This window comes from Heterodontus francisci, chromosome 6, assembly GCF_036365525.1.
Source record: "Heterodontus francisci isolate sHetFra1 chromosome 6, sHetFra1.hap1, whole genome shotgun sequence".
In the NCBI taxonomy this organism is placed as follows: Eukaryota; Metazoa; Chordata; class Chondrichthyes; order Heterodontiformes; family Heterodontidae; genus Heterodontus; species Heterodontus francisci.
The window spans coordinates 8,238,959-8,266,806 of NC_090376.1; the positions used below are offsets into that span (position 1 = coordinate 8,238,959).

Consider the following 27,848-nt stretch of genomic DNA (forward strand, 5'->3'; position numbering starts at 1 on the left):
ATCATTTAGCTTCTCTGCCATTTCTCTATTCCCCATTACACATTCTCCTGACTCTGCCTGTAATGGACCCATAATGGGTGGCCAATCGGCAAAGCCAGTCTTACTGCCAAGTGGCAGGTTCCAGACCTACCTCTACCGCCATCGGCGGCGGCTATTCCTCGATTCAAGGATGACATCTACTCAGGATCGCGGGTTTCTGCCGTGGGTCTTTAGATTAGATTAGATTTAGATTAGAGATACAGCACTGAAACAGGCCCTTCGGCCCACCGAGTCTGTGCCGACCATCAACCACCCATTTATACTAATCCTACACTAATCCCATATTCCTACCAAACATCCCCACCTGTCCCTATATTTCCCTACCACCTACCTATACTAGGGGCAATTTATAATGGTCAATTTACCTACCAACCTGCAAGTCTTTTGGCTTGTGGGAGGAAACCGGAGCACCCGGAGAAAACCCACGCAGACACAGGGAGAACTTGCAAACTCCACACAGGCAGTACCCAGAATCGAACCCGGGTCCCTGGAGCTGTGAGGCTGCGGTGCTAACCACTGCGCCACTGTGCTGCCCTAATCTGGCGGATTTCCTATTGGTCAAGTGAAGGGTTGGCATTGAGGCCTGTTTACTGCACCCTCCCACCCGCCTGGCTGGATTGGCCATCTCAGGATGGTCCAGGAATTGGAAATTGGACCTCCATCGTCAGTGTGACTCAGCTCCACTCTGGTTAAACTCATCGAACTGCCAGAGCCCCAGCAACAGGTCTTTCCATTGATTCTGAAAGGAGCCACAGCGGAACATCAGATCTCCTAATAACCTCTTAATTCAAGTGGATCTTCCTGTGACTGAACAGACCGATTCCCAATGCACATAAAGACAAATTCATTCTCGTAAGAAATGGAAGCGTTATGCATTATGTGAAGGAACAATTGCTAGAAACTGAAGAAAAACATGGATTTTCTGGGGCCTTTACTTTGAAATTGGTTCCTAAGACCATTGCACTGAGATAAAAAGGGTCTGTTACCAAGTATTAGAGCCACCTCAACATCTTCATCAGCTGTATGAGGGCCACCTGCCTTTGCAAGGTGGAAGGAACCATGTAAGGTTGTGACATGTCTGATGATCTACATATCCAATTTCAACAGAAGGCATTATCTAATGTCAACCATGGCTGAGACACTAACACTCTCACCTATGCATCAGTATGTTATAGCTTCAAGTCCCACTCTAGAAACACAAAATCCAGGCTGGCACTCCCACTATAGCACTTCAGGAGTGCTGTGCTATTGGAGATGCCACCTTTTGGATGAGACATTAAACCAAAGTGCCATCTTCCCTCTCAGGTGGGCAAAAGATCCCATCACATTATTTTGAAGAGGAGCAGGGGCCTTCTTCCCGGTGTCCTGGCAAATATTTATCCCTCATCAAACATGCAGAGAAATTTAAAGTCATTCATTTTGGTAGGAAGAACATGGAGAGACAATATAGAATAAAGGGTACAATTCTAAAGAGGGTGCAGGAGCAGAGGGACCTAGGTGTACATGTGCATTAGTCATTGAAAGTGACAGGACAGGTTGAGAGCGCGGTTAATAAAGCATACAGTATCCTGGGCTTTATTAATAGGGGCATAGAGTACAAGAGCAAGGAAGTTATGTTAAACTTGTATAAGACACTAGTTCGGCCACATCTGGAGTGTTGCGTCCAATTCTGGGCGCCGCACTTGAGGAAAGATGTGAGGGCATTGGAGAGAATACAGAAAAGATTCACGGGAACAGTTCCAGGGTTGAGGAATTTCAGGTATGAAGATAGATTGGAGAAGTTAGGATTTTTTTCCTTGGAGAAGAGAAAGCTGAGAGGTGATTTGATAGAGGTATTCAAAATCATGAGGGGTCTGGACAGAGTAGATAGAGAGAAACTGTTCCCACTCATGAAAGGATCGAGAACGAGAGGCACAGATTTAAAGTATTTGGTAATAGAAGCAAAAGTGACATAAGGAAAAACTTTTTCACACAGCGAGTGGTTAAGGTCTGAAATGCGCTGCCCGAGAGTGTGATGGAGGCAGGTTCAATTGAAGTCAAAAGGGAATTAGACAGTTATATGAAAAGGAATAATGTGCAGGGTTATGGGGAGAAGGCAGGGGGAATAGAACTGTGGGATTGCTGTTTCAGAGAGGCAATGTGGACACGATGGGCCGAATGGCCTCCTTCTGCACTGTAACGATTCTGTGATCACTAAAGACGGATTATCTGGTCATTATGTCATTGTTCTTTGTGGGAGCTTGCTGTGCACAAATTGGCTGCTGCGTTTCCTACATTACATCAGTGAATAGACTTCAATAGTACTTCAAGTATTATTCTGAAGAAGGTTCATATCTGACTTGAAATGTGAACTCTGTTTCTCTCTCCTCAGACCTGTTGTATTTCCAGCACTTTCAGTTTTTATTTCAATAGTACTTCATTGACTGTGAAGCATTTTGGAACGTCCTGAGGTTGTGAAGGGCACTATATAAATGCAAGTTCCTTCTTTTTAATCACTTCATATTTCCTGATTTATCATGTTTTTGACAGGGTAGATGCAGAGAGGCTGTTTCCCACTGGCTTGGGAATCTAGAACACGGGGTCACAGTCTCAGAATAAAGGGTCGGCCATTTAGGACTGAGATGAGGAGAAATTTCTTCAGTCAGGATTGTGAATCTTTGTAATTCTCCACCGCAGAGAGTTGTAAATGCTCAGTCATTGAGTATATTCAGACTGAGATGGACGGATCTTTGGGTACTAAGGTAATTAAGGGATACAGGTATAGTGCGGGAAGGTGGAGTTGAGTTAGATCAGCCATGGCCATATTGAATGGCGGGGCGGGCTTGAAGGGGCAAATGGCCGACTTCTGCTCCTAATTCTTATGTTCGTAACGAAAAGCATGTTCCTTTTTATATTTAATTTTTAACTAAAATAATAATTACCAATAGGGTAGACAGGTGGCGCTGTTGAGTGGCAGCAAAGAGAGAGTATGAAAAGAGACTGGTTGTTAACAAAAGGGAATCTCAAAGTTTTCTATGGACAATGGCATGGCTGGGCTTCTTGTTAGACTTTTGTCTCCAGTACAATGTCCTGGTATTTCAGATACTGCGGCTGCACCTGTAAGAGACAAGACGAATAATTCTTTCTCCCGCCTCTACAAAAACCACATGCTCGTCAATCCACTTGTGATCCCGAGAGGAGCAAGGGCATTTTTTTGGCACTTTCTCTCAATCGACAGAATGTGGTTTTCTTAGTAAACACCCCCACCTCCCACAACCCGCCATTCTCCTGGCAGGCCTCCCATCACCCGCCTTCTATGAGCTTGAGCTAATCCAGAACTCTGCTGCCCATATCCTAACTCGCACCCATCACTCCTGTGCTCGCTGACCAGCATTGGCTCCCAGTCCAGGTGCTCGCTGACCGATCCAGCAATGCCACAATTTTAAAATGCTCATTCTTGTTCTCAAATCCCTCCATGGCCTTTCCACTCCCTATCTCTGTAACCTCCTCCAGCCCGGCATCCCTCCGAAATCTCTGCATTGCTCCAATTCTGGCCTCTTGCACAACCCAGATTTTAATCACTGCACCATTGTTGGCCACGCCTTCAGCTGCCTGGGCCCTAAGCAAGTAGTCTTTGTGATGGAAAAGATCTGGGGTGGAAAGCTCAGCACAGGGTCAAATAGACTCTGAGGTTGCAAACAGCCTAGTTCAGCCGAGGGCAAAGGCCAGGAAGGTGGATGGAATCAATGGCAGGGGTACAAAGCAAGTGCTGGATGCTGAAACGAGGCTTGTTGCCGCAGTGCATCTTGTAGATGGTACACACTGCTGCCATGGTGCACCGGTGGTGATGGGAGTGAATGTTGAAGTTGGTAGATGGGGCGCTGATTAAGCGGGCTGCTTTGTCCTGGATGCTGTTGACCTTTTTGAGTGTTGTTGGAGCTGCTCTCATCCAGGCGAGTGGAAAGCATTCCATCACACTCTGGAAATGTGCTTTGTAGATGGTGGACAGGCTTTGGGGAGTCAGGAGGTGAATTACTTGTCACAGAATTCCCAGATTAGATATACAAATATGTACACGGATAGATATAGAAACAGATAGATCCCTATGTAAAGTAAAACAGTATTTCTGAAGTCGCATTTGGTTTTAGAGAGTTGACCAATATGCTTTCTGACCTATTTTATTGAGCAAGTGAAAAACACAGTGACATAGAGACTCCCATTAGTCCTGCTCATAGATCACAAACTAAGATATTGTAAATTGTACACTTCGATGATACCTTACATTGAGCATAAAATCCCACAAGACCTGATTAACAGTCAGGTACTGTATTAGCTTATAACCAACAATGCTTGACATGCGTTACATCCTCATTAAAAGAAGCAACAACTAAAATCACACACCTAATTAGTTTTTATTTGACTGATGAGGGATTTGAATACATCCCTGCAAAAACCATTAAAAGCCTGACCATCATTAACAGAGTATCTCATGGGGAACGTCCACTGTTCACTGAAAGTTATACTTTAAACAGAAGAGATTTAAAACTGAAACTATTTATCTCAGTGCCTTTACTGTTATTTAGTGAATAGTTTAGATAGACTTTTATAGAATCATAGAATGATACAGTGCTGAAGGAGGCCATTCGGCCCATTGTGACTGTGCCAGCTCTCTGATCGAGCTAGCCCAACAGAAATTTTTAATGCAAACATGAAAACTCAACCAGTGGCAAATGAATGGCAGTTGCTGCTCATTACACTTAAATTAGCCATAGAATTTCTTTGGGCTTTTATGCTGAGATTTGTGGTTATTAGACAGGCAAAACTGTGCACTGCTATCTTTAGGGCATGTGGAATCTGTGGGAACAGGGCAAGCAACATTGTGTCTCCTCAACCAATCAGATTGAAGAATCCTTACTGAGGCATGCAGAGTCTAAACCAGGAAGTGTAAGCTCGAATATTTAATTCAATGTAAAATCATGTACAAAATGCAAAATGAAGGAAGGGACAGAAAATGGGATTAAGGGGTGGGGAAAGAAAAAAGATTTAAAAATTGATTACTTTTATTTTGAGAACATAAGAAATAAGAATTCAAATCTCCAACAATAATTGAAATCTGAAGGAATGAGATTCCACATTTCTTAAAGTAAATTTCTGGAGAGATTGTTTGGTTGTAATTGTTACTCACCACATCATTAAAAATTCGCTTACACTTGAACGGACCAGCTCTAACTCTCTAGCGTGTTTAATGGGTAGCTAGTAAGTAAGTACAACAGCCTCCTGCCCTGCGTGCATTTGAATGCCGAATCTCTTGGTGAGGTACTGATGTAGTGAAGCTTGTGGAGGAGCTGGGCTATGCCCCTGGTATAGGTAGGTAGTAGGGGAATATAGGGACAGGTGAGGATGTTGTAGATAATGGGATTAGTGTAGGATTAGTATAAATGGGTGGTTAATGGTTGGCACAGACTCGGTGGGCCGAAGGGCCTGTTCCAGTGCTGTATCTCTAAAATCTAAAAAAAAATCTAAAAAAGCCAATTAGCCCCACTCACCCGGCTCTTTCCCCATAGCCCTGACAATCTTTCCCTTCATGTTTATATCCAATTTTCTTCTGAAAGTTACTATTGAATCTGCTTTCACCGTCATTTCAGGCAGCGTATTCCAGATCACAACAATTCTCTGTATTAAAAAAAAAAGTGACTCCTGACAATGCAGCAGCCTGCTGATGTCATCAGGGTGCTCCAAGCTGCGCACAAACGGTCTCCTGTGCTCGGTGAGATGCTGCGCATGCACAGCCTACGTCTTGCCAGGACTAACTGGCGCAGATGCAGGAAAACGCTCTCGCTCCTCGGCCACTCACTCCAGGCTGCTCGCTCCCCGTTCACCCCCACCTCACCCCACTCTCCCCCGCTCTCCAGCCCCTCGGTTTCCCTCCCCCCCCCCCACCCCACCCCTCCAGACGCTAGCTCTAGGCCGCGGGCCACTTCCCTCCTCTTGGCCACTCGCTCCGCCTGAAGAAACAAAGCGGGCCACGAGAGGTGACGGGGCGATGTAGGAGCGAGTGGCCGGAGTGTGGGATGGCACTGAAACCTGACAGAATTACGGAGGGTGTGCAGCACTGTCAGAGATTCTGTCCTTCTGAATAGACTTTAAACAGCGCAATGTTCTCCGAGGCTCAAACCTGTTCATTGTTTGCTGCCATGGGTTGAAGTTGTTTTCTGTGATAAACTGAGCAGCGCCATCTTTAATCCTGGCAGCTGCCTGAGCATCACAGACACTGATATTTCAGTGAAACAGGCTGCATTTGCGCATGTGCTAGTACAGCGCCACCTAATGGTTGCATTGTCAGCAAATGCAGCCTTGAAAAAATGTTTCCTCATATCATTGCTGGTTCTTTCACCAATCACCTTAAATCCATGTCCTCTGACTACTGACACGCCTATCACTGGAATCAATTTCAGTGTATTTACTCTATCAAAAATATTCATGATTTTGAACACCTCTATCAAATCTCCTCTTAACCTTCTCTGCTCTAAGGAGAACCATCCCAGCTTCTCCAGTCTCTACACATAACTGAAGTCCCTCAGCCCTGGTACGATTCTAGTAAATCTCCTCTGCACCCTTTCCAAGACCTTTCCATCCTCCCTGAAGTGCGGTGCCCAGAATTGGACACAATACTCCAGTTGAGGCCAAAGCAATGTTTTATGAAGGTTTAGCATAAACTCCTTGTTTTTCTACTCTATTGCTGTATTAGTAAAGATGAGAATTCAAGATTTTTTACATTCTCATCTTGTCCTGCCACCTTCAAGGATTTGTGTACATACACCCCTAGCTCTCCCTCTTCCTGCACCCCCTTTAAAATTGTGCCATTTAGTCCATATTGCCTCCCTCATTCTTCCTACAAAAATGTATCACTTCAAACTTCTCCGCGTTAAATTTTATGTCATTTGTCTGTCCATTTCAACAGTCTGTCTATGTTCTCCTGAAGTCTGTTACTATCGTTCTCATTGTTTCCTACAGTTCTGAGTTTCATATCATCTGCAAACTTTGAGATTATGCACTGAATACCCAAGTCTGGTTTATTAATATACATCAAAAGAGAAGTAATGCATCAACATATCCCATCGCTATCCCTGAGTGAAAAAAAAGGTCTTTGTCAATTTACTCAACCATAAATGTGAAATTCCAATATTTGGACATTTTGAATCAACAGACTGCAATGATACAAACTAAATACGTATTTCTGAATGCGCATTAGCTCTTTAGCAACTTGCCTTAATCACAAGGGACAAGCATGACGTGGACTGTAAGCGTCTGCTAATTGGTCGCAGTGACTTCGAGAGATGAATAAAGGGTGAATGTGTTCATTAGCCCTCTCTCCTGAGATGCAGTTTAGAGATTACCAGGAAGGAAAGTGTGGATGATGTCATCGTTTCCTCTAGAGAGATAGCATTGTGAAATGCATCAGTTACAAGCTATTAGTTTAGTTTAGTGATACAGCACTGAAACAGGCCCTTCGGCCCACCGAGTCTGTGCCGACCATCAACCACCCATTTATACTAATCCTACACTAATCCCATATTCCTACCACATCCCCACCTGTTCCTATATTTCCCTACCACCTATCTACACTAGGGGCAATTTATAATGGCCAATTTACCTATCAACCTGCAAGTCTTTTGGCTGTGGGAGGAAACCGGAGCACCCGGAGGAAACCCACGCAAACACAGGGAGAACTTGCAAACTCCACACAGGCAGTACCCAGAATTGAACCCGGGTCGCTGGAGCTGTGAGGCTGTGGTGCTAACCACTGTGCCGCCCATTACTCTTAGATATCTTTAAGTACTTATTAACTCCTTCCATGCACGTCGTTAAGAAGGGAAATCGAAGAAGTAATCAGATGAGCTCTTTTCTGACTATAGACTCATGTCTATAAGCTCTAAAAAAAACCCTGCGACCTGACAATATTTGAAATATATGAAATGTTTCAGTAAAGAATTTGTGTTTTCATAAATATGAAATTCTTAATTACAAGCATCAGAATAACGTAAATACTTGTGATTAATCCATCAAACCACAGCTTTAAACCTTTACTATTATTGTTAATTTTTAAAATGATCATTATTGTTGTTGTTATTATTCTTAGGGCTGCAGGTGCTATGGGAACACCATTACCTCCAAGTTCTCCTCCACACCATCCCACCTTAAAACGATATCGCCGTTCTTTCACTGTCACTGGGTCAAAATCCTGGAACTCTCTCCCTAACAGCACTGTGGGTCTTTCTACACCCCAAGGACTGCAGTGGTTCAAGAAGGCAGCTCACCATCACCTTCTCAAGGGCAATTAGGGATGGGCAATAAATGCTGACCTGGTCAGCGACGCCCACATCCCCAGAATGATTTTTTAAAATTAGATTGAGTTTTGCCATTTATGATTGGGTTTCATACATGAAGCCTAAAGCAGACAGCGCCCAACCTTTGTGCAGTCTAGGAGATATTGAATAGTAGCCAGAATGAACTGACAACAGCAGAATCACAGTCTAACACTGATTGAAGTTGAATTTAGGTTTCTAGTGCCGTCAAAAACTGAGTGGACCATAGAGATGTGTTATTTAACATGTGTCACCTGGTTAGTTAGTTGGCATCCTTCCATCTATGAAAGATGATGGACACGCAGCAAACAATCCATTTCGGTGGGGGTGTCTTCTCTTGGTGAAACTTTGCTGATGGCTGTGAAGGCCAATCCTTGACAGGCAGGTTCTGCCACAAGTGTTTCACGTGAAGCTGCCAAGTGACGCTGTGAGTTGTTGTTTTTGATGTTGGTGCCTGTTGCCAAGCTGCTGTAGCAACTGGTCATCATGGTAGTGCACACCAGTTCACAGGATGTGTCGCCATTTCCCCCTTTTGCCAGCTAGTGACTCCCAGGTGCAATAGTCACCATTTAGGGCCTTCATGTCACATTTGCAAACATCCTTGAAGCGGAGCTTTGGGCGCCCCACTGGTCGTCTGGCCCCGGTTACCTCACCATACAGAAGGCCCTTGGGTATGAGACTGTCTTCCATCCTGCAGACGTGCCCAATCCACAGAAGCTGCCTCTGTTTGATTAGTGCCAACACACTTGGGAGCTCTGCCTTTGAGAGGATGGCCACATTTGTGATTTGTGTCCTGCCAGGATATACCCACAATACACCACAGACAGCGAAGATGGAAATTATTGAGCTTCTTTTCCTGGGAGCTGTAAGTTGCCCATATTTCACAGCCATACAGCAAGGTCCTGAGAACACAGGGCTTATAAACCATCAGCTTGGTCCTAAGGGTCAGCTTGGTGTTATCCCATGTGCGTTTCCCAAGTCAGCCAAAGGTGGTAGCTGCTTTCACTATGCATATATTGAGCTCTGCATCAAGGGACAAATTGTCTGTCACCATGAACCCAAGGTAGCAGAATTTGCAAACCACTTCCAGTGGGGGGTGTTTAGTGTGATCAGAGATAGAGGTGCAACACCTTGTCCTATGATCATGGTTTTCTTGATGCTTATAGTCAAGGAGAACAAAGCTACAGGTACAGGAGAGACAGTCCATGAGTCTTTGTAGCTGAGTTTCCATGTGAGCGACTAGCACAGCATCATCAGTGTAGAGATGTGTCACCTGGTTAAGTATGGAAATTATAACAAAAAATAAACTGATCTGGATATAAATCAACAGAATCTGAATCATTTCCTCTTACTGGCATAGGAAAGAAAATGTAACAGTGCCCTGTAGCTGCTGTGTAGCACAATCGTTCAGGAATACTTTAAAACACTCTCATGATTTATGAAAAACATGAGCATAGTAAATCTTCACGTTATTTATTTATTTTATTTAGAGATACAGCACTGAAACAGGCCCTTCGGCCCACCGAGTCTGTGCCGACCAAGAACCACCCATTTATACCAACCCTAAATAATCCCATATTTCCCTACCACCTACCTACACTAGGGGCAATTTACAATAGCCAATTTACCTATCAACCTGCAAGTCTTTGGCAGTGGGAGGAAACCGGAGCACCCGGCAAAAACCCACGCGGTCACAGGGAGACTTTGCAAACTCCGCACAGGCAGGACCCAGAATTGAACCCGGGTCCCTGAAGCTGTGAGGCTGCGGTGCTAACCACTGCGCCACTGTGCCGCCCTTATATTTACAGTGGGGAAGATTCTGAGGCTTCCTACCCAATGTGGCTGTCGCTATCATTCTAACTGGTCGCAGTCACCGCACGAGTCAAGCGACATGCCCTTTAATAAACAAATCCGCATTCTACTAGGGTACAATAATGTAGTGGTTATGCTACTGGACCAGTGGTTCAGGGACGTGGACTAATAATCCCAAGAATGTGAGGTCAGATCCCACCATGAGAGAATTTGAAATAAAAAGCTAGGATCGGTAAAAGTGACCACAAAGTTGTTGGATTGTCATAAAACACCCAACTGGTTCAGTAACGTTGTTTTGGGAAGGAAACCTCCCCTCCTTACCCAGCTTATATGTGACTCCAGTCCCAGAACCAAAAGTGGTTGACTCTTAAATGACCTAGCTAGCCACTCAGCTGTAGCACCACTTTCTATTGCCAACTAGGGAGAGCAATAAATTCCAGCCTTGCCCACATCCTAATAAAATTTTAAGCATAGGTCCCTGATTGCTGTTTTGGGACTCAAATAGGCAGGGTGCCAAGCACCATGCAGCATGTACCAGGCGACTCACGTCATGCATACTACCTGGTCTGTTGCCACACTGGGTCCCGTACATCCTGAGAATGGAACCCACCACTGGATTATTTTCTGGACCTGGGATAGCCAGTCGGGCTGCCCCAGTATTGCAGGCACTGAGTCCCTGTTGTCTACCTGCACGGGGGCACTGTTCTCTACCCCCACAGCCCTCCAGCAGTATGTTAATGATGCCCGAACCTCAACATGGACCATTACTACCGAGTGGCCGATGAGGAAACGCCACACCCAAGAACAAAAGCAAACTTCTTTTACCCAAGTGAACGACACTTACACATTTTAAAAGAACAGAACGAAAGAAGAGAACTCTTTTTTTTATTCATTCATGGGACATGGGTGTCACTGGCAAGGTCAGCATTTGTTGTTTATTCTTACTTGCCCTTGAGAAGGTGGTGGTGAGCCGGCACCTTCTTGAACCGCTGCGGTGCACATGGTGTAGGTACACCCACAGTGCTGTTAGGGAGGGAGTGCCAGGTTTCTGACCCAGCGGTGGTGAAGGAATGGTGACATATTTACAAGTCAGTATGGTGTGTGACTTAGAGGGGAACTTGCAGGTGGTGGTCTGCTGTTCTTGCATTTCTATAACACCTTTCACAACCTCAGGATGTCCCAAAGCACTGTACAACTGATTAAGTACACTTGGAGTGTAGTCATGTTGTGATGTAGGAAACACAGCAGCCAATTTGCACATAGCAAGCTCGCACAAACAACAATGAGATATAAAGATAAGAACACCAGGAACAAGAGGTGACCATTCAGCTTCTCAGACCTGCTCCATCATATAATTAGATCATGGCTGATGTGTGAGCGATTAGCGTAGCAATAGCAGCGTAGACAAGTTCTCTGATCAGGACGTGATGTATTTTTGTCTTCACTTTCAGCCTTGATAGCTTGTAGAGCTTGCTGTCTGACCTAGTGTGCAAGTAGACTCCTTCCATATCTGCAGGGAAGGCGAAGGTCAGCAGCATGGAGAAGAAGATGCCAAACAGAGCGGGGGCTAGGACACAAACCAGTTTCACTCCATTCTTCACTCTGAAACTATCAGAGGTGGAGCCATCAAACTGTACAGTGCAGTGCATGTTGACATTGAAGGAGCAGATGAGAGAGGAGCTTCGGTGCAGATTGCAGCACCGACCCCTCTCTTATCAGCAGCAGAGTAAAGGTGCACCCCCTAAAATTCCACAGTTCCAAACATGAAACCCTGCCACGCATCAACACCCCTTTCACAAGCAATGATGTCAAATACCAGCACTTCGCACTGTCGCTAGAACACTTGCTGCCCACCAAAGCCTTAATGGGAAGCACTGATACTGGCATCGATGAAGCTTGGAAGTCACTAAGCTCAATCAGCTATGAAGCAGCAGAAGCATCATTTGGTAAAGATGGAACTTGCAACAAGGGCTGGTTTGAGACCTACTCAGCTGAGATGACATCTGTCATTGATACAAAAAACAAAGTCTACGTGATGCACAACATAAGCTCAACAGCTAAGACACTGCATGACCTGAAAATAGCCAAGACAGCTGTGCAAAGGACAGGGAGATACTGCACTAATAAACACTGGATCAGCTTATGTCAAGAAATTCAAACTGCATGCGACAAAGGAAATCTACGAGCCATGTACAAAGGGATCAAGAGGTCGCTTGGCCCTGCCATCACCAAAGTTGCTCCGCTTTAAATCCTATACTCAATGGAACACAAGTTGAGTTAACGCCACAAAAATAAGGGGTCGCCCATTTAAAACAGAGGGTTGTGAGTCTTTGGAACTCTGTTCCTCAAAAGGCGGTGGAAGCAGAGTCTTTGAAGAAGGCAGAGCTAGATAGATTCTTCATAAGCAAGGGGGTGAAAGGTTAATGGGGGTAAGCGGGAATGTGGAGTTGAGGTTACAATCAGATTAGCCATGATCTTATTGAACGGCGGAGCAGGCTCGAGGGGCTGAGTGGCCTACTCCTGCTCCTAATTCATATGTTTGTATGTAAGCAAGCTTTATTCAAAGTCTGTGTGGTGTTGCTTGCAGATACTAATCACATTCAGAAGAATATCTTGGATGGTGTTGCATTGCTTTGAATTTGGCCCTGCCTAAGGGATGTAATGACTTCGTAATTCTCTACATAGAATCTTCATGCCCCTTTGAAAGAGTTATCCAATTAGTACCACTCTCCTTGTTCTTTCCCCACAGGGCGGCATAGTGGCGCAGTGGTTAGCACTGCAGCCTCACAGCTCCAGGGACCCGGGTTCGATTCTGGGTACTGCCTGTGTGGAGTTTGCAAGTTCTCCCTGTGTCTGTGTGGGCTTTCTCCGGGTGCTCCGGTTTCCTCCCACAAGCCAAAAGACTTGCAGGTTGATAGGTAAATTGGCCATTATAAATTGTCACTAGTATAGGTAGGTGGTAGGGAAATATAGGGACAGGTGGGGATGTTTGGTAGGAATATGGAATTAGTGTAGGATTAGTATAAATGGGTGGTTGATGGTCGGCACAGACTCGGTGGGCCGAAGGGCCTGTTTCAGTGCTGTATCTCTAATCTAAAAAAAAAACCTGCAATGTTTTCCTTGTCAAGTATTTATCTAATTCCCTTTTGAAAGTTACTATTGAATCTGCTTCCACCGCCCTTTCAGGCAGCGCGTTCCAGGTCACAACAACTCGCTGTATAAAGAAAAATTCTCATCGATCCCTTTTTTTGCTTGTCAACTATCTTAAATCTATGTCTATAATAAAAGCAAAATACTGCGGATGCTGGAAATGCGAAATAAAAACAAGAAATGCTGGAACCACTCAGCAGGTCTGGCAGCATCTGTGGAAAGAGAAGCAGAGTTAACGTTTCGGGTCAGTGACCCTTCTTCAGAACTAGCAAATATTAGAAATGTCAAAGGTTATAAGCAAGTGAGGCGGGGGTGGGGCAAGAGATGATAACAAGGGAGAAGGTGTAGATTGGACAAGGCCACATAGTTGACCAAAAGGTCATGGAGCAAAGGCAAACAATATGTTATTGGTGTGTTGAAAGACAAAGCATTAGTACAGATAGGGTGTTAACAGACTGAGGGTTGAACAGCAGCAAGTACAAACATGAAAAAAAAGTGGGTAAGCAAACTGAACAAACTAAGATGAAATGAAATAAACATGAAAAACAAAGGAGTAAAAAGAAAAAAAGAAATAAAGAAAAAATAACTAAAAATAAAAGTAAAATGGGGGGCCCGTCATGCTCTGAAATGATTGAACTCAATGTTCAGTCCGGCAGGCTGTTAGTGTGCCTAATCGGTAAATGAGATGCTGTTCCTCGAGCTTGCGTTGATGTTCACTGGAACATTGCAGCAAGCCCAAGACAGAGATGTGAGCATGAGAGCAGGGGGGTGTGTTGAAATATTAAATCTATGTCTGCTAGTTACCGACCCTCCTGCCAATGGAACAATTTCTCCTTATTTAATTTATTTATTTAGAGATACAGCACTGAAACAGGCCCTTCGGCCCACCGAGTCTGGGCCGACCAACAACCACCCATTTATACTAACCCTACAGTAATCCCATATTCACTACCACCTACCTACACTAGGGGCAATTTACAATGGCCAATTTACCGATCACCTGCAAGTCTTTGGCAGTGGGAGGAAACCGGAGCACCCGGCGGAAACCCACGCGGTCACAGGGAGAACTTGCAAACTCCGCACAAGCAGTACCCAGAACTGAACCCGAGTCCCGGGAGCTGTGAGGCTGCGGTGCTAACCACTGCACCACTGCTCTATCAAACCCTTAAGTGATGTTGAACACCTCTGTTTAATCACTTCTTAACCCACTCTGCTGTAAGGAGGATTATCCCAGTTTCTCTACACGACTGATGTCCCACAACCCTGCTACCATTGGTAACTCCTCTCTTTTTTCTTCTTTCTTTGGGCCTCCTTATCTCGAGAGACAATGGATACGCGCCTGGAGGTGGTCAGTGGTTTGTGAAGCAGCGCCTGGAGTGGCTATAAAGGCCAATTCTGGAGTGACAGGCTCTTCCACAGGTGCTGCAGAGAAATTTGTTTGTCGGGGCTGTTGCACAGTTGGCTCTCCCCTTGCGCCTCTGTCTTTTTTCCTGCCAACTACTAAGTCTCTTCGACTCGCCACAATTTAGCCCCGCCTTTATGGCTGCCCGCCAGCTCTGGAGAATGCCAGACTCCTCTACACCCTGGCTAAAACCTTGTGCGTATTCTCCTGGGTATTTCCATGACAGCAATAAATAACCTGTCTGGGTTCTGAGAGATGGTATCAGTTTATCAAACCATTCTGTACTGAAGGCAGTGGCCCAGGCTATTGGGTAATTCGCCAGTGTTCTCTCTCACTCTCTGCCGCTCTCCACAATGTGGTGCAGTCGCCGTTCTCAATGCAGGATTAACCGGGATTATTCCCATTTAGAGGTAGAAGCATGAACGGGAAGGTGAGAAACGGAAGGGACGGGATAATCTGGGATGTGTCTTTGCTGTTAAAAGAAATCGAATCAATACTAACTGGCAGTGGGAAATGCTTTGCAACAGGGCGATGTTAGAGATTATTTTTTCCCCATGTTATTGCTCACGGAGCAACATTTAATTGAATCCATTGCAACCGAACATGGGATTAAGGTTTTGCATTCCATCGAATTTCAGTTTTAAAAGTGCTCTCGTAACATAATTCGGAGTTTATCGAGCTGGAGAACTGAAGCGAAGTGTTTCACAAATAAAATTGAGAACCATTCGGGTCCGAACTGGGGGGGTGAGCAAAATCTCAGTAGATTTTAGCAGAGTCCGGGTCTAGCTAAAATCTGTGCACAATCAAGAAAGAGTTTGTAATTTTTATTTGAACACCAGAGTTATAAATTTCCGCGAGTTGATAAAGAGATGGTTTGTGCACTGGAGTTGTTCTGCTCGGGTACCCGGGTAGATTTCCACTTTCTAAATGAATTGTAAAGTAATTCTGACAATTTAGCTTTCCAGGGAATTTGCCTCTAGATAATAACGAGGGAGGACTCTTAGCTCTCCTGTTACAAAGGTTATTTCCTGTCAGAACCGTTTCTATTCATTGGCAGGTACAGTTTGATGGATTTTTTTTTTACAATGGATTGCACAGAATCTTGTAACGCAGAAGTCCATTCAGCCCATCAGCCCATCAGACCTTGAAAGCGCTAAAATAAGAAAATGCTGGAAATACTCAGCAGGTCGGGCAGCGTCTATAGAGAGAGGAACGGAGTTAACATTTCAGCTCTGTGACCCTTCACCAGAAGTGGAAAATGTTAAGAGATGTGACAAATTTTAGGCAAGTACCAAGACGGGGAAAGGTACTGGGGGAGGGCGGGACAGATTAAATGGCAGAAGGGGATGATGGTGCAAAGCAAAAGGAGAGTGATCATTGCACAAGTAAAGAAATAAAAGGTGGGTCGAGAGGTGATGTGAATGGGAAGAGCAGAATCATTAACAACAGCGAAAAAAAAAATGGGAACAAAATTTACGATCCAAAATTGTTGAACTCAGTGTTGAGCCTGGAAGACTGTAAAGTGTACCTATTGTCGGGTAATCTCTCCTGTTTTCCACCCAGTCACAGATCTTCCCTATTGTTCTTCAGATCCCTATTCCTACCCCTGCGTTTGCTTTTAAATCTGTTGCATCTCTAACTTTCTCCAGTTCTGATGAAAGGTCATCAACCTGCAACGTTAACTCTGTTTCTCTCTCCACAGATGCTGGGTATTTCCAGCATTTTTTGTTCCTATTTCAGAATTCCAGCATCCGCAGTATTTTGCCTAAGAAGGAGCTATCCAATTAGTTCCAGTAATTCAGAATTTGAGCCTGGGGAACATAAGTAACACTGAAAGAACTTTCCTGAAGTATGGGAATCTAAATAAACTGTAAACCCTGCAACCCTCCCAGATCTCTGCACTGCACCCATTCTGGCCTCTTGCCCATAAGCTCGAGACTTCCCTCCCTAAATCTCTCACCTCTCTAACTCAGTTTCCTCCTTTGAGATGCTCCTGAAATCCTACCTTTGACCACGTTTGCTGCCCTAATATTGGCCAAGGTATAGAATTCAAAAGCAGGGATGTACTGCTGGAACTGTATAAAACACTGGTTAGGCCACAGTTGGAGTATTGTGTACAGTTCTGGTCAGCACATTACAGAAAGGATATAATTGCTCTGGAGAGAGTACAGAGGAGATTTACAAGAATGTTGCCAGGGCTTGGAAGTTGCAGCTTTGAGGAAAGATTGGTTAGACTAGGGTTGTTTTCCTTAGAACAGAGGAGGCTGAGGGGTGACTTAATTGAGGTGTATAAAATTATGAGGGGCCTAGATAGAGTAGACGGGAAGGACCTGTTTCCCCTAGTAGAGAGGTCAATTACCCCAGTGGGCACAGATTTAAGGTGATTGGTAGGAGGATTAGATGGGATGTGAGGATAAATTTGGTCACCCAGAGGGTGATGGGTTTCTGGAATTCACTGCCAGGAACGGTGGTGATGGCAGAAACCCTCAATTCTTTTAAAAAGGTACCCGGACATGCACCTGAAGTGCTGTAACTGGCTCTGGACCAGGTGCTGGAAGGTGGGATGAGATTGGGCAGCTAGTTTTTATCAGCACGGACATGATGGGCTAGATGGGCTCCTTCTGTGCCGTAATTTTTCTGTGGTTCTGTGGTTCTAATATCTTCCTGGTAGTACAGAACTTGAGAATTGCTGAAAATAGAGACATGTTGTCGAAGATTTTCATCTTGCACTCATCAGGACAATACGCAAGAATAACCAACGTAAGGGAAAACAACAACTTATACTGCATGATAAGAGAGAGCTGATTGGTTGGCAGATGAACTCTGATTGGTAGAGGTGTTGCCATGGGGAATGCACCAGTTTACGGTGACTGACAGTTAACTTCCAAGCTTTGTTTGAAATTTAAACCAGGCAGCTTCACTCTGATTGGTCAATACATTGCCTTGAGGAATGAACCAGTGAATGGCTGTCACTTATTTTGTTCAGCTGAAACAGGCGCAATGTGTTTGCATGTTCTTTCTGTCTGCAAAGAACAGGGCCCTGTGTATTAATATATGTAACTTGCAGTATGCACAAATGTGCCACACTGTGAGCCCTACTGACAATCTTAAATTGGTTGTCAGAGTCATTCTTAGCACACTGAGGATTATTTAGCAAATGTTGTCCAATCGCGGAATCACATCTAATGTTGGACACTGTGTTTTGAGTTTTGCAAGCACGGGCTGGTTGGGTAGGGCTGTACCTTGCCCATTGCGAGCAGCAGAAGGGACATGTTGTTTGATATGATCCGCCAGTCTTTGGGACATACGGCCTATATACCGAGCATCACACTGGCATTGAAATTCATACATCACATTACTCATTTCTGTGATAGGCAGGACGTCTTTTTGGCAAGGAAGTATTGGCTACATTAATGCAAATTTATGCAAAAGCCTTGTATTCTATTGGATGTAACTCAGCATGTGGGTGAAGTACTGTCCCATTCATGAACTAACTCCTTGTTAAATCTCATTTCCAGATTTCCCTGGGTGGAGGTGAAAAGGTGGAATTTTGATGGAAATGAACCACAGCACCTTGAGCCACGCAGAGTTCACCCTAGAAGGCGTCCCAAATGGCGATGGCCATGATCTACTGATATTCACCTCCTTTCTGTTGGTGTATATCATCATCATTGCAGCCAATCTTACCATTATGTTCTTGGTGAAGAAAGAGACTAATCTGCACAGTCCTATGTATTACTTACTCTGCATCCTTGCTGGCATCGATATTATCCTCAGCAGCGTGACCATCCCCAAGATTTTAGCCATGTATTCATTTCAATCCAAAGTGATTTCCCTGGAGGGATGTGTCACCCAGATGTTTTTTGTCTACTGCACTGCATTAAGTGAATCGACACTACTGGTTGCTATGGCTTATGACCGGTATGTGGCCATTTGCCAGCCCTTTAACTACCACAAGCTCAAATTCCATTACATTGTCCTGGGCGTGGCTCTGATTATTTTCCTCCGAGCCATGTGTTTTGTTGCAGTTGCGGCATTACTCACCCAAGCCACTTACTGTGGTTCCAACTTTATCCAGAATTGCTACTGCAATTATGGTTCTCTCTCCAAACTGGCCTGTCATGGTGTGACAGCGAGTGACGCCATCACCTATCCCCTCTCTTTTCTTATCACCTTGCCAGACAGTTCCCTCATTATCATCTCCTACTTCAAGATTTTCAAAGTGGCCTTCCACACAGGCCAAGGAGAAGCCCGCAGCAAGGCTCTCAATACCTGCACCAGCCATTGCTGCATCCTGCTGTTGTTCTACACCAGCGCTCTCTTCGAGTTCACCATGTACCTGGTCCCCAGCATCTTCTCTTCTGAGCTCCACTTTGTGGTGGCCGTCATTTTCGCTATTTTCCAACCTCTGTTCAATCCCATCATCTACGGTGTGAGGACAAAAGAAATCAGGAATAGCTTCCTGAAACTGCTGGGCAGGAGGAGAGTTTCGGTCGGATCGTGAATCGGTTCAACAGCTGTAAATGTTTTCTTTAAGTGGTCTATCTGCAGTGACCTTACACACTGAGCAAGTGTGGTCTTCAGAGGAAACAGGGTTTGAGAGTGGAGGATCAATTGGACCAGAGTCATTTAGTTCCCATTTTGAAGTCATTCATTTTGTATTTCCATTATCAATGCCAATGGTTGCATTTAGAATGGGAGTTACTTATGTAAACATTTCTCACTGTTGCAAAAGAAAAGTGCAGAACCTGGGAGTCTGAAACCCAAAGGTGCTGGAAACATTCAGCAAGTCCGTCAGAATGTCTGGAGTGATATAGACAGCTTGGGTGTGACAGGTACCTAACGGGTTATCTGGTCAGTTTTCAAGAGGACTGACTTGTGGAGTGATCCCAGCATTGAGTGATACTATAATTAGACGCTCCTGCCAGTAGTGGGCACAGCCGGCATGAAATTCAACTTGGGGTGGGGGCACAAAAAGGCCAGAATCTTCCCGGCCCCTTGGAGATGGCTTTGGAAGCAGAGGGGCACTGAGAAAGTATCAGAAAAGCCGTTGGGACAGCTCCCTGTGCTTTCTGCCTTTGGGCGAGTTTCCCGGGTTGGCCTGCCAATCAGAGAAATTAAGGCCCCAGTAGGACCATTTTCCTGTATTGATAGAATGTTCCCGCGTTGCATGGGTTCCCCGCTGAGTTTTGAGCCTGGCAGCCTCTGGGTAGGAGGTCGGAGAGCCATTGGAGCCTGCTCTCCATGCCACAGTGACAGATCAGCAATGCTGAAATGGACACAGCCACAATCAAAATCATTCTTGTGGTAGGGATGCCCCCAGCACACTGATGGCCTTAATGACTCGGACTGCTTTGTTATGAAACATGTTTCAGCCTTTCGAGAGCGCCTCTGTAGGACAAGGGCATCAGATGCATGGGAACACCACCACCTGCGAGTTCCCCTCCAAGCCACACACCATCCTGACTTGGAACTATATCGCCGTTCCTTCACTGTCGCTGGGTCAAAATCCTGGAACTCCCTTCCTAACAACACTGTGGGTGTACCTACCCCACATGGACTGCAGTGGTTCAAGAAGGCAGCTCACCACCACCTTCTCAAGGGCAATTATGGATGGGCAATAAATGTTGGCCTAGCCAGCGACGGCCACATCCCATGAATGAATAAAAAAAAAAAATTTTGAGCTGCTCTCACGCTCACCTTCTGTCTCAGCAGTGTCCACCTCTCCAAGTGAGACTGCCCACCAGCCAGCCCTGCAGGCCCTCTCATTGGACTAGCTGCATCCTCTTCCACCCACCGTCCTTAATTGAATAGTGGCTTGTTAATTGGCCATCACCTGGAAGATCCCCCGGCCAGCACACCACTGACCCCCATGGGATCGGGACCCAGAAATGGTCCCAATGCCCCAAAATTTTATACGTCCAGAAGAATCCGCCCAAAAAGGGCAGTAGTGGATTAGCTGCCGCCTGGATTTTCCTTGGATTTCAGCCACCTCTCCCTGTCAACTTTGATGACCACACATTGCATCCATTTTTCAGTCAAGCACTCTACTTGTATGTAAACCTATTAGTGTAAATGTATTAAAGATAAAGTGGGTAAAGTGCACATCCAGAGAGCAATGTGACAGAAGAACCCCCGCCTTGCCTCTCACTGGTGTCAACATGTGAGTCTCCCACCCTCCAATAAATAGTTGTGTCTGAAATCAAGGCTCAGTCTGGTAGCACCACAGCATAGAAGCAATCAACAGACAATACCAATGCATGTTAAAAAAAACCCTGTAAAAATGTTACACATGAACAATTAAAATAAAAGCAAAATACTGCGGATGCTGGAAATCTGAAATAAAAACAAGAAATGCTGGAACCACTCAGCAGGTCTGGCAGCATCTGTGGAAAGAGAAGCAGAGTTAACGTCACTGACCCGAAACGTTAACTCTGCTTCTCTTTCCACAGATGCTGCCAGACCTGCCGAGTGGTTCCAACATTTCCTGTTTTTATTGCACATGAACAATTGTTTATGCATTAATTGCTTCAAAGATCTGTGCTGTGTGTGAGCATCTATGGAACGCCTTAATGTTTGACAACAGTTGAACTGTGTTATGGAATTGGAGCTGGTAGATTACTGTGTTGTGGATGTGAAATATGAAAAGCATGTGAATAAAGTCATCGTTACGTGTGAAAGAATACAAATTTGTTTCAGGAATGAGTCTCGTGTTTCAGATTGGATCAGTGAGTGTAGGTAAAGTTTCTTAACTTATGCTAACACATTTAAATGTATTTTAGATATTACACATAGCGTATTCATGAAAAAATGTATTGTTCCTGGAGGAGCCAAGTCTTACAGCTTTGAAATCACTTCCTGAGATATTCCAGTGTATCCCTAATCAGAAAGAACTAACCTGTTGGAAATTTAATGCTTCCGTTAAAATAGCAGAGGGCGGAACTCATATGCGATAGCTTCAATGTTATTTCAAGGCAAAAGTACATCCAAAGTGAGATAATCGTCCTGGCAATTAGATGGCGGGTTTATTGTGTTTGTTTTAAACCTCTTTGTCCACCATTTCAACACAGCCGTGCTATAATTGAATTTTCTTTAAATACAAAACTGAACTAATATTACTAACACTTGGAACATTTTGTTCTGAGGCTGTGGGCAATATCAGTCGTGGCTGTTAGTGGCACGGGAGCTCTGAATTAGAAGGTTTTGGGTTTTAAGCCCCACTCTAGAGATTTGAGCATTAACAAATGGGCTGATACTTCCAGTGCCAGTTCTGAGGGAGCACTGCGCTGTCGGAGGTGCCGTCTATCAGATGTGATGTTAAAACTGACATCCTGCTTTCCCTCTCTAGTGAATGTAAAAGATCCCATGAAACTAATTCAAAGAAGAGCAGGGGAGTTATTCCCAGTGTCCTGGCCCAATATTTATCTGTCAACCAACATCACCAAAAGAGGTTATCTGGTTATTATCACATTGCTGTTTCTGAGATCTTGCTGTGTACAAATTAGCTGTTGCACTTCCTGCATTAGAGCAGTGATGACACCTCATAAAGTACTTATTTGGCTGTAAAGCACTTTGGGACATGCTGAGATTGTGAAAGGCGCTATAGAAATGCAAGTCTTTCGTTCTTTTGATGGGGCCCTATTTATTGCCCATCCTTAGTTGTCCAGCGGAGGAGGTAGTGGGACATCTTCTTGAACCATTGCAGTCCAGTGTGTTGGGGCTCCCACCATGGTGTGAAGTGCAGAATTGTAGCATGTTGACCAAGCCACATTGACCAGAAACCGGTCTGGACCAGCCACATAAATGCCATGGCTACAAGAGCAGGTCAGAGGTTGGGAATCCTGCAGCGACTAACTCACCTCCTGTCTGCCTGCCTACCATCTAAAATTCAGGAGTGTGATGGAATACTCTCCACTTGCCTGGATGGGTACAGATCCAACAACACTCAAGAAGCTCGACACCATCCAGGATAAAGCAGCCTGCTTGATTGGCACCTCATCCACCACCTTCAACATTCACTCCCTCCACCACTGACGCACAGTGGCAGCAGTGTGTACCATCTACAAGATGCACTGCCGCAATGCACCAAGGCTCCTTAGACAGCACCTTCCAAACCCGCGACCTCTACCACCTGGAAGGACAAGGACAGCAGATGCATGGGAACACCACTACCTGCAAGTTCCCCTCCAAGCAACACACCATCCTGACTTGGAACCATATCGCCATTCCTTCACTGTGGCTGGGTCACAATCCTGGAACTCCCTCCATAACAGCACTATTGGTGTACCTACACCCCAAGGACTGCAGCTGTTCAAGAAGGCAGCTCACTAACACCTTCTCAAGGGCAACTGGGGATGGGCAATAAATGCAGGCCTGGCCAGCGATGCTCCCATCCTCCAAATGAATTAAAAAGAAAACACCCACATGCTGCCAGTAGCCACCATTGTCTCGTTAATTACAGGCCCACTGCCCTCTCCCCCTGACCCCGCCAACTCAGTGATGGAAGTTCTGGGTCTACCACTGATCCCTTCCCCCACAAGAGCTTTTCAATACTGATGTGTTTAAGCAGTATGAGCATCGCAATTTTCAACCCTCCACCATTGGTGGCCATGTCTTCAGATGCCTAGTCCCCAGGCTCTGGAATTCTCTCCTTAAACCTCTCCGCTTCTCCACCTCTGTCTTCTCCTTGAAGACGTTCCTTAAAACCTCCCTCTTTGACCGAGATTTTGGTCACCTGTCCTAATATCTCCTTATGTGGCTCAGTGTCAAATTTTCTTTGATAGTCGCTCCTGTGAAGTGCCATGTAATAATAATAACTTATATTTATCTAATATCTTTAGTGTAATAAAATGTTCCATAGCGTTTCACAGGAGTGTTATAAAGCAAAATTTGACACTGAGCCATATTTAGTCGATATTAGGGCAGATGGCCAAATACTTGGTCAAAGAGATAGGTTTTAAGGAGTATCTTAAATGAGAAAAGAGAGGCGGAGGGGCAGAGAAGTGTCGGGAGGAAATTCCAGAGCCTTGGGCCCAAGCAACTGAAGGCATGGCCACCAATGGTGGAGATGGTGACCACAGATATCTAGGAGGGTTGGGAAGCTGGGGGAGATTACAGAGATACAGAGGGGTGAAGCCATGGAGAGATTTGAATGCAAGAATGAGGATTTCAAATTCGAGGCATTGCCAGACTGGGAGCCAATGTAGGTCAGTGAGCACAGGGTGTGATTGGTGAACGGGACTTGGTGTAGGTAAGGACACAGACAGCCGGGTTTCGGATGATGTCAAGTTTACGGAGTGTCGAATGTGGGACGCCGGCTAGGAGTGCATTGAAATGGTCAAGTCTGGACAGAACAAAGGCATGGCTGAAGTGGGTAGGAGTCAGGCGATGTTACAGAGGTGAAAATAGGTTGTCTTAGTGTTGGCATGGACATATTGTTGAAGCTCGACTTGGGGTCAAATGTGACACTTGGGTTGCGAACAGTCTGGTTCAGCCTCAGACAGTTGCCAGGTTGAGGGATGGAGTCAGTGGATAGGGAATGGAGTTTGTCGTGGGGGAAATTTTACTTCATTAAAGGTGCTATATAAATGCAAGTTGTTGTTGTTGTTGCTTTTCAGGCCACCAAAAGAGATAGATGCTAGACTGCAGAAACTGTGGAGCAAAGGGATTTAGTCATCCAAGAACAGAAATTACGAAAAATCTAGTGAACAGGTAGAAAAGAGGCCCGTGAAATTTTTGGCTTTATCTCAAGAGGGCTCAAATAGGAAAGAGTGGACTGAAGATTGAGTTCAATAACTTCAGAGCATGACTGGCCTTTTTTTAATATTTTTTCTTTTATTTTATTTTTTAACCATGTGCCTGTTTTTCATGTAGTCAGAGCTGATCATTATTCCGCTAGTAACACTCTCTCTGGACTAATGCTTTATTTTCTCACCACAAGCATTAACACTCTCTTTGCCTTTGTCCCAGGACAGCTTTGTTGTTTAATCTCTACTGTCCTCTGCCCTATCACACACCTCCCCTTTTGTTCTCTTCCCCACATCCCCCCGCCCCCCACCCCTTCACTTGCTTAAAAACTAATTCTTTTCTAACCTTTGCCAGTTCTGATGAAAGGTCACAGACCTGAAACGTTAACTTTGCTCCTCTCGCCGCAGATGCTGCCAGACCTACTGAGTATTTCCAGCACTTTCTGTTTTTATTTAGGAAAAAGTGTAAGTTATGTTACAGCTGTACAGAGCTCTAGTTAGGCCCCTTCTGGAGTAACTGCTTCCAGTTCAGAGCACTGCATCTCAGGAAGGAGATACTGGCCTTGGAGGTGGTGCAACACTGAATCACTAGAATGATACTGAGATTAAAAGAGTTAAATTTTGCAGACCGTTTTCAGAGATTCAGCTTGTAATACCTCGTGAGTATAGACAATTGATGGGTGATCCAATTGAGGTGTTTACGATGATAAAAGAAGTTGATAGAGTAGATAGAGAGTGAAGGACTCCAGAACAAGGGGGCATAACTTTAAAATTAGAGCCAGGCCGTTCAGGGGTGATGTCAGGAAGCACTTCTTCACACAAACCAGGAATCAATCCAGTGAACCTTTGCTGTACCTCCTCTAAGGCAAACATATCCTTCCTTAGATATGGAGACCATAAGTACTCCAGTTGTGGTCTCACCAAAGCCCTGTACAAATGTAGCAAAACTTCCTTGTTCTTGTACCTCGCAATAAAGGACAACATGCCATTTGCCTTCCGAATTGCTTGCTGTACCTGCATGCTAAGTTTCAGTGTTCCTTGTATGAGTACATCCAAGTCTCTCTGAACTTCAACATTTAAAAATTACACGTGTTTTAAAAATATCCTGCTTTCCTATTCTTACAGCAAAGTGAGTAACCTCACACTTCCCCACATTATGCTCCATTTGCCATCTTCTTACCCACTTAACCTTTGTATATCTCCTTGCGGACTTTGTGTCTTCCTCACTGCTTGCATTCCCACCAAACTTTGTATTGTCAGCACACTTAGATACATTACTCCCAGTCTCTTCATCTAAGTCATTAAAATAGATTGTAAATAGCTGGGGCCCCATCACTGATCTTTGTGGCAGTCCACTAGTTACATCTGCCAACTTGAAAATGTCCTATTTATATTTACTCTCTGCTTCCTGACTATTATATATATATATATAATATATAAAAGTTGTGATGACTGAGTGGTTAAGTCAGTAGATTTGAAATCTAGTGGGGTTTCCCTGTGCAGGTTCAAACCCTGCTTGCAATGAATTTGGTTCTGCTTTTTCTTGTACATATTAAAAAACATTAAGGGTTTCCTGCACTAATAGGAAAATGGAGTTGACGTAGAATTTCAGCCATGATCTCATTAAAGGGTGGAGCAGGTTGAATGGGCCTACTTCTGCTCCTATTTCTTGTGTTCCTGTACATATTAACCTTTTGTGTAGCACCTTATCGAATGCCTTTTGGAAATCCAACTATACTACATTTACTGGCCCCCCTTATCTTCCCTACTAATTACATCCTCATAAAACTCTAAAAGATTTGCCAAACACAATTTCCTTTTTGTAAAACCATGTTAACTCTGTTTGATCATACTACCATTTTCTAAGTGCTTTGTTAAGACTTCCTTAATAATAGATTTCAACATTTTCCTGATGACTGATGTCAGGCTAACTGGTCTGCAGTTCCCTGTTTTCTCTCTGCCTCCTTTCTTGAATAGCAGTGTTACATTTGCGACCTCCAATCTGCTGGGACCAAATAGAATCTAGAAAATTTTGGAAAATCATCGCCAGTGCATCCACTATCTCTGCAGATACCTCTTTTAGAATCCTAGGACGTAGACCATCAGGTCCGGGGAATTTGTTGGCTTTTAGTCCCTGAAGTTTTTCCAATACTTTTTCTCTGTTGATATTAATTACTTTAAGTTCCTCATTCTCATTAGCCCTTTCGTTACCCTCTATTTCTGATATGTTTCAACATCTCTGCCATTTCCTCATTTCCCATGACAATTTTTCCTGTCTCTGTCTCTAAGGGACTAAGGTTTACTTTAGCTACTCTCATTTTTATATACTTGTAAAAACTCATACAATCTGTTTTTATATTCCTGGCTAGTTTACTCCTATATTCTATTTTTTCCTTTTTTATTAACTTTTGTCACCCTTTGCTGGTTTTCAAAACTCTCCCAATTCTCAGGCTTACAACTATTCTTTGCAACATTATAAGCCTCTTCTTTTAATCTAATACTGTCCTTAAATTCCCTCGGAAGCCATGGATGGATCTTTCTTGGTGAGTTTTTGTTTTTTAATGGAATGCACTTTTTCTGAATATTTTGAATTGTTTCTTTTAAATGTTTACTTACCTCCATTCCTTTCAGTCTATTTACCCCCAACAAGCTTAGCTAGCTTTTCCCTTGTCCCTATACAATTGCCTTTGTTTAAGTTTAAGATTCGTGTTTTTGGACTTGAGTATGTCATTCTCAAACCTAATATAAAATTCAATTGTATTATGATCACTTTTTCCCAGAGACTCTTTTACTATGATATTAGTAATTAACCCTGCCTCATTACAAAATAAATTTGTTCCTAGTTGGTTCCACAACACATCGTTCTAGAAAACTGTCACAAAAGCATTCAACAAACTCTTCTTCTAGATTACCTTTGCCAATTTGATTTGTCCAGTCTATATGAAGACTAAAATCTCCCATGATTATTCCATTACTTTTATTACAAGCTCCAATTATTTCTTGCTTAATGCTGTGTACAACAGTAAAACTATTGGGAGGGGTTGTATAAACCACTCCGACCTGTGTTTCTGACCCTTGTTATTCCTAATCTCCACCCATACTGAATCTACTTCCTGATTTTCTGAGCCGAGATCCTTTCTTACTACTGTCCTTATTTCATCATTTATTATCAGGGCTACTCTTCCTTCTTTTCCATACTGCCTGTCTTAGCGAAATGTTGTGTACTCTGGAACATTTGTTTCCCAAGCTTGGTCACCTTGTAACCATGTCTCTGTAATGCTGATTATATCAAAACCATTTATCTCTATTTGTGCTGCTAGTTTGTCTATCTTATTCCGAATGCTTTTGCATTCA

General features: G+C 44.2%; 2 protein-coding genes across 8 annotated transcripts in view; both read left to right on the plus strand.

The window, feature by feature from the left end:
- LOC137371110 (olfactory receptor 52E8-like) overlaps positions 1-21,169 on the plus strand; it is a 29,730-nt gene extending 8,561 nt beyond the window's left edge. The window contains exons 1-2 of one of the 3 annotated variants that reach the window (XM_068033054.1): positions 14,942-15,178; positions 18,267-21,169. In XM_068033054.1, the coding sequence (XP_067889155.1) occupies positions 18,302-19,252 (951 nt within the window). In that variant the 5' untranslated portion in view covers positions 14,942-15,178; positions 18,267-18,301 and the 3' untranslated portion in view covers positions 19,253-21,169. Of the gene's footprint in view, positions 1-14,941; positions 15,179-17,486; positions 17,509-18,266 lie in introns of those variants that run through there. The other 2 variants (XM_068033055.1, XM_068033056.1) reach the window with 2 other exon arrangements.
- The window catches only part of kctd14 (potassium channel tetramerization domain containing 14), a 34,762-nt gene continuing 28,083 nt past the window's right edge, over positions 21,170-27,848 (plus strand). For 3 of the 5 annotated variants that reach the window (XM_068033059.1, XM_068033058.1, XM_068033061.1), the window contains exon 1: positions 26,474-27,037. Coding sequence is in view for 3 of the 5 variants with exons in the window: in XM_068033061.1 (XP_067889162.1) it covers positions 27,020-27,037 (18 nt within the window). In the remaining 2 variants the exon portion in view is untranslated. Of the gene's footprint in view, positions 21,483-26,473; positions 27,038-27,848 lie in introns of those variants that run through there. The other 2 variants (XM_068033057.1, XM_068033060.1) reach the window with 2 other exon arrangements.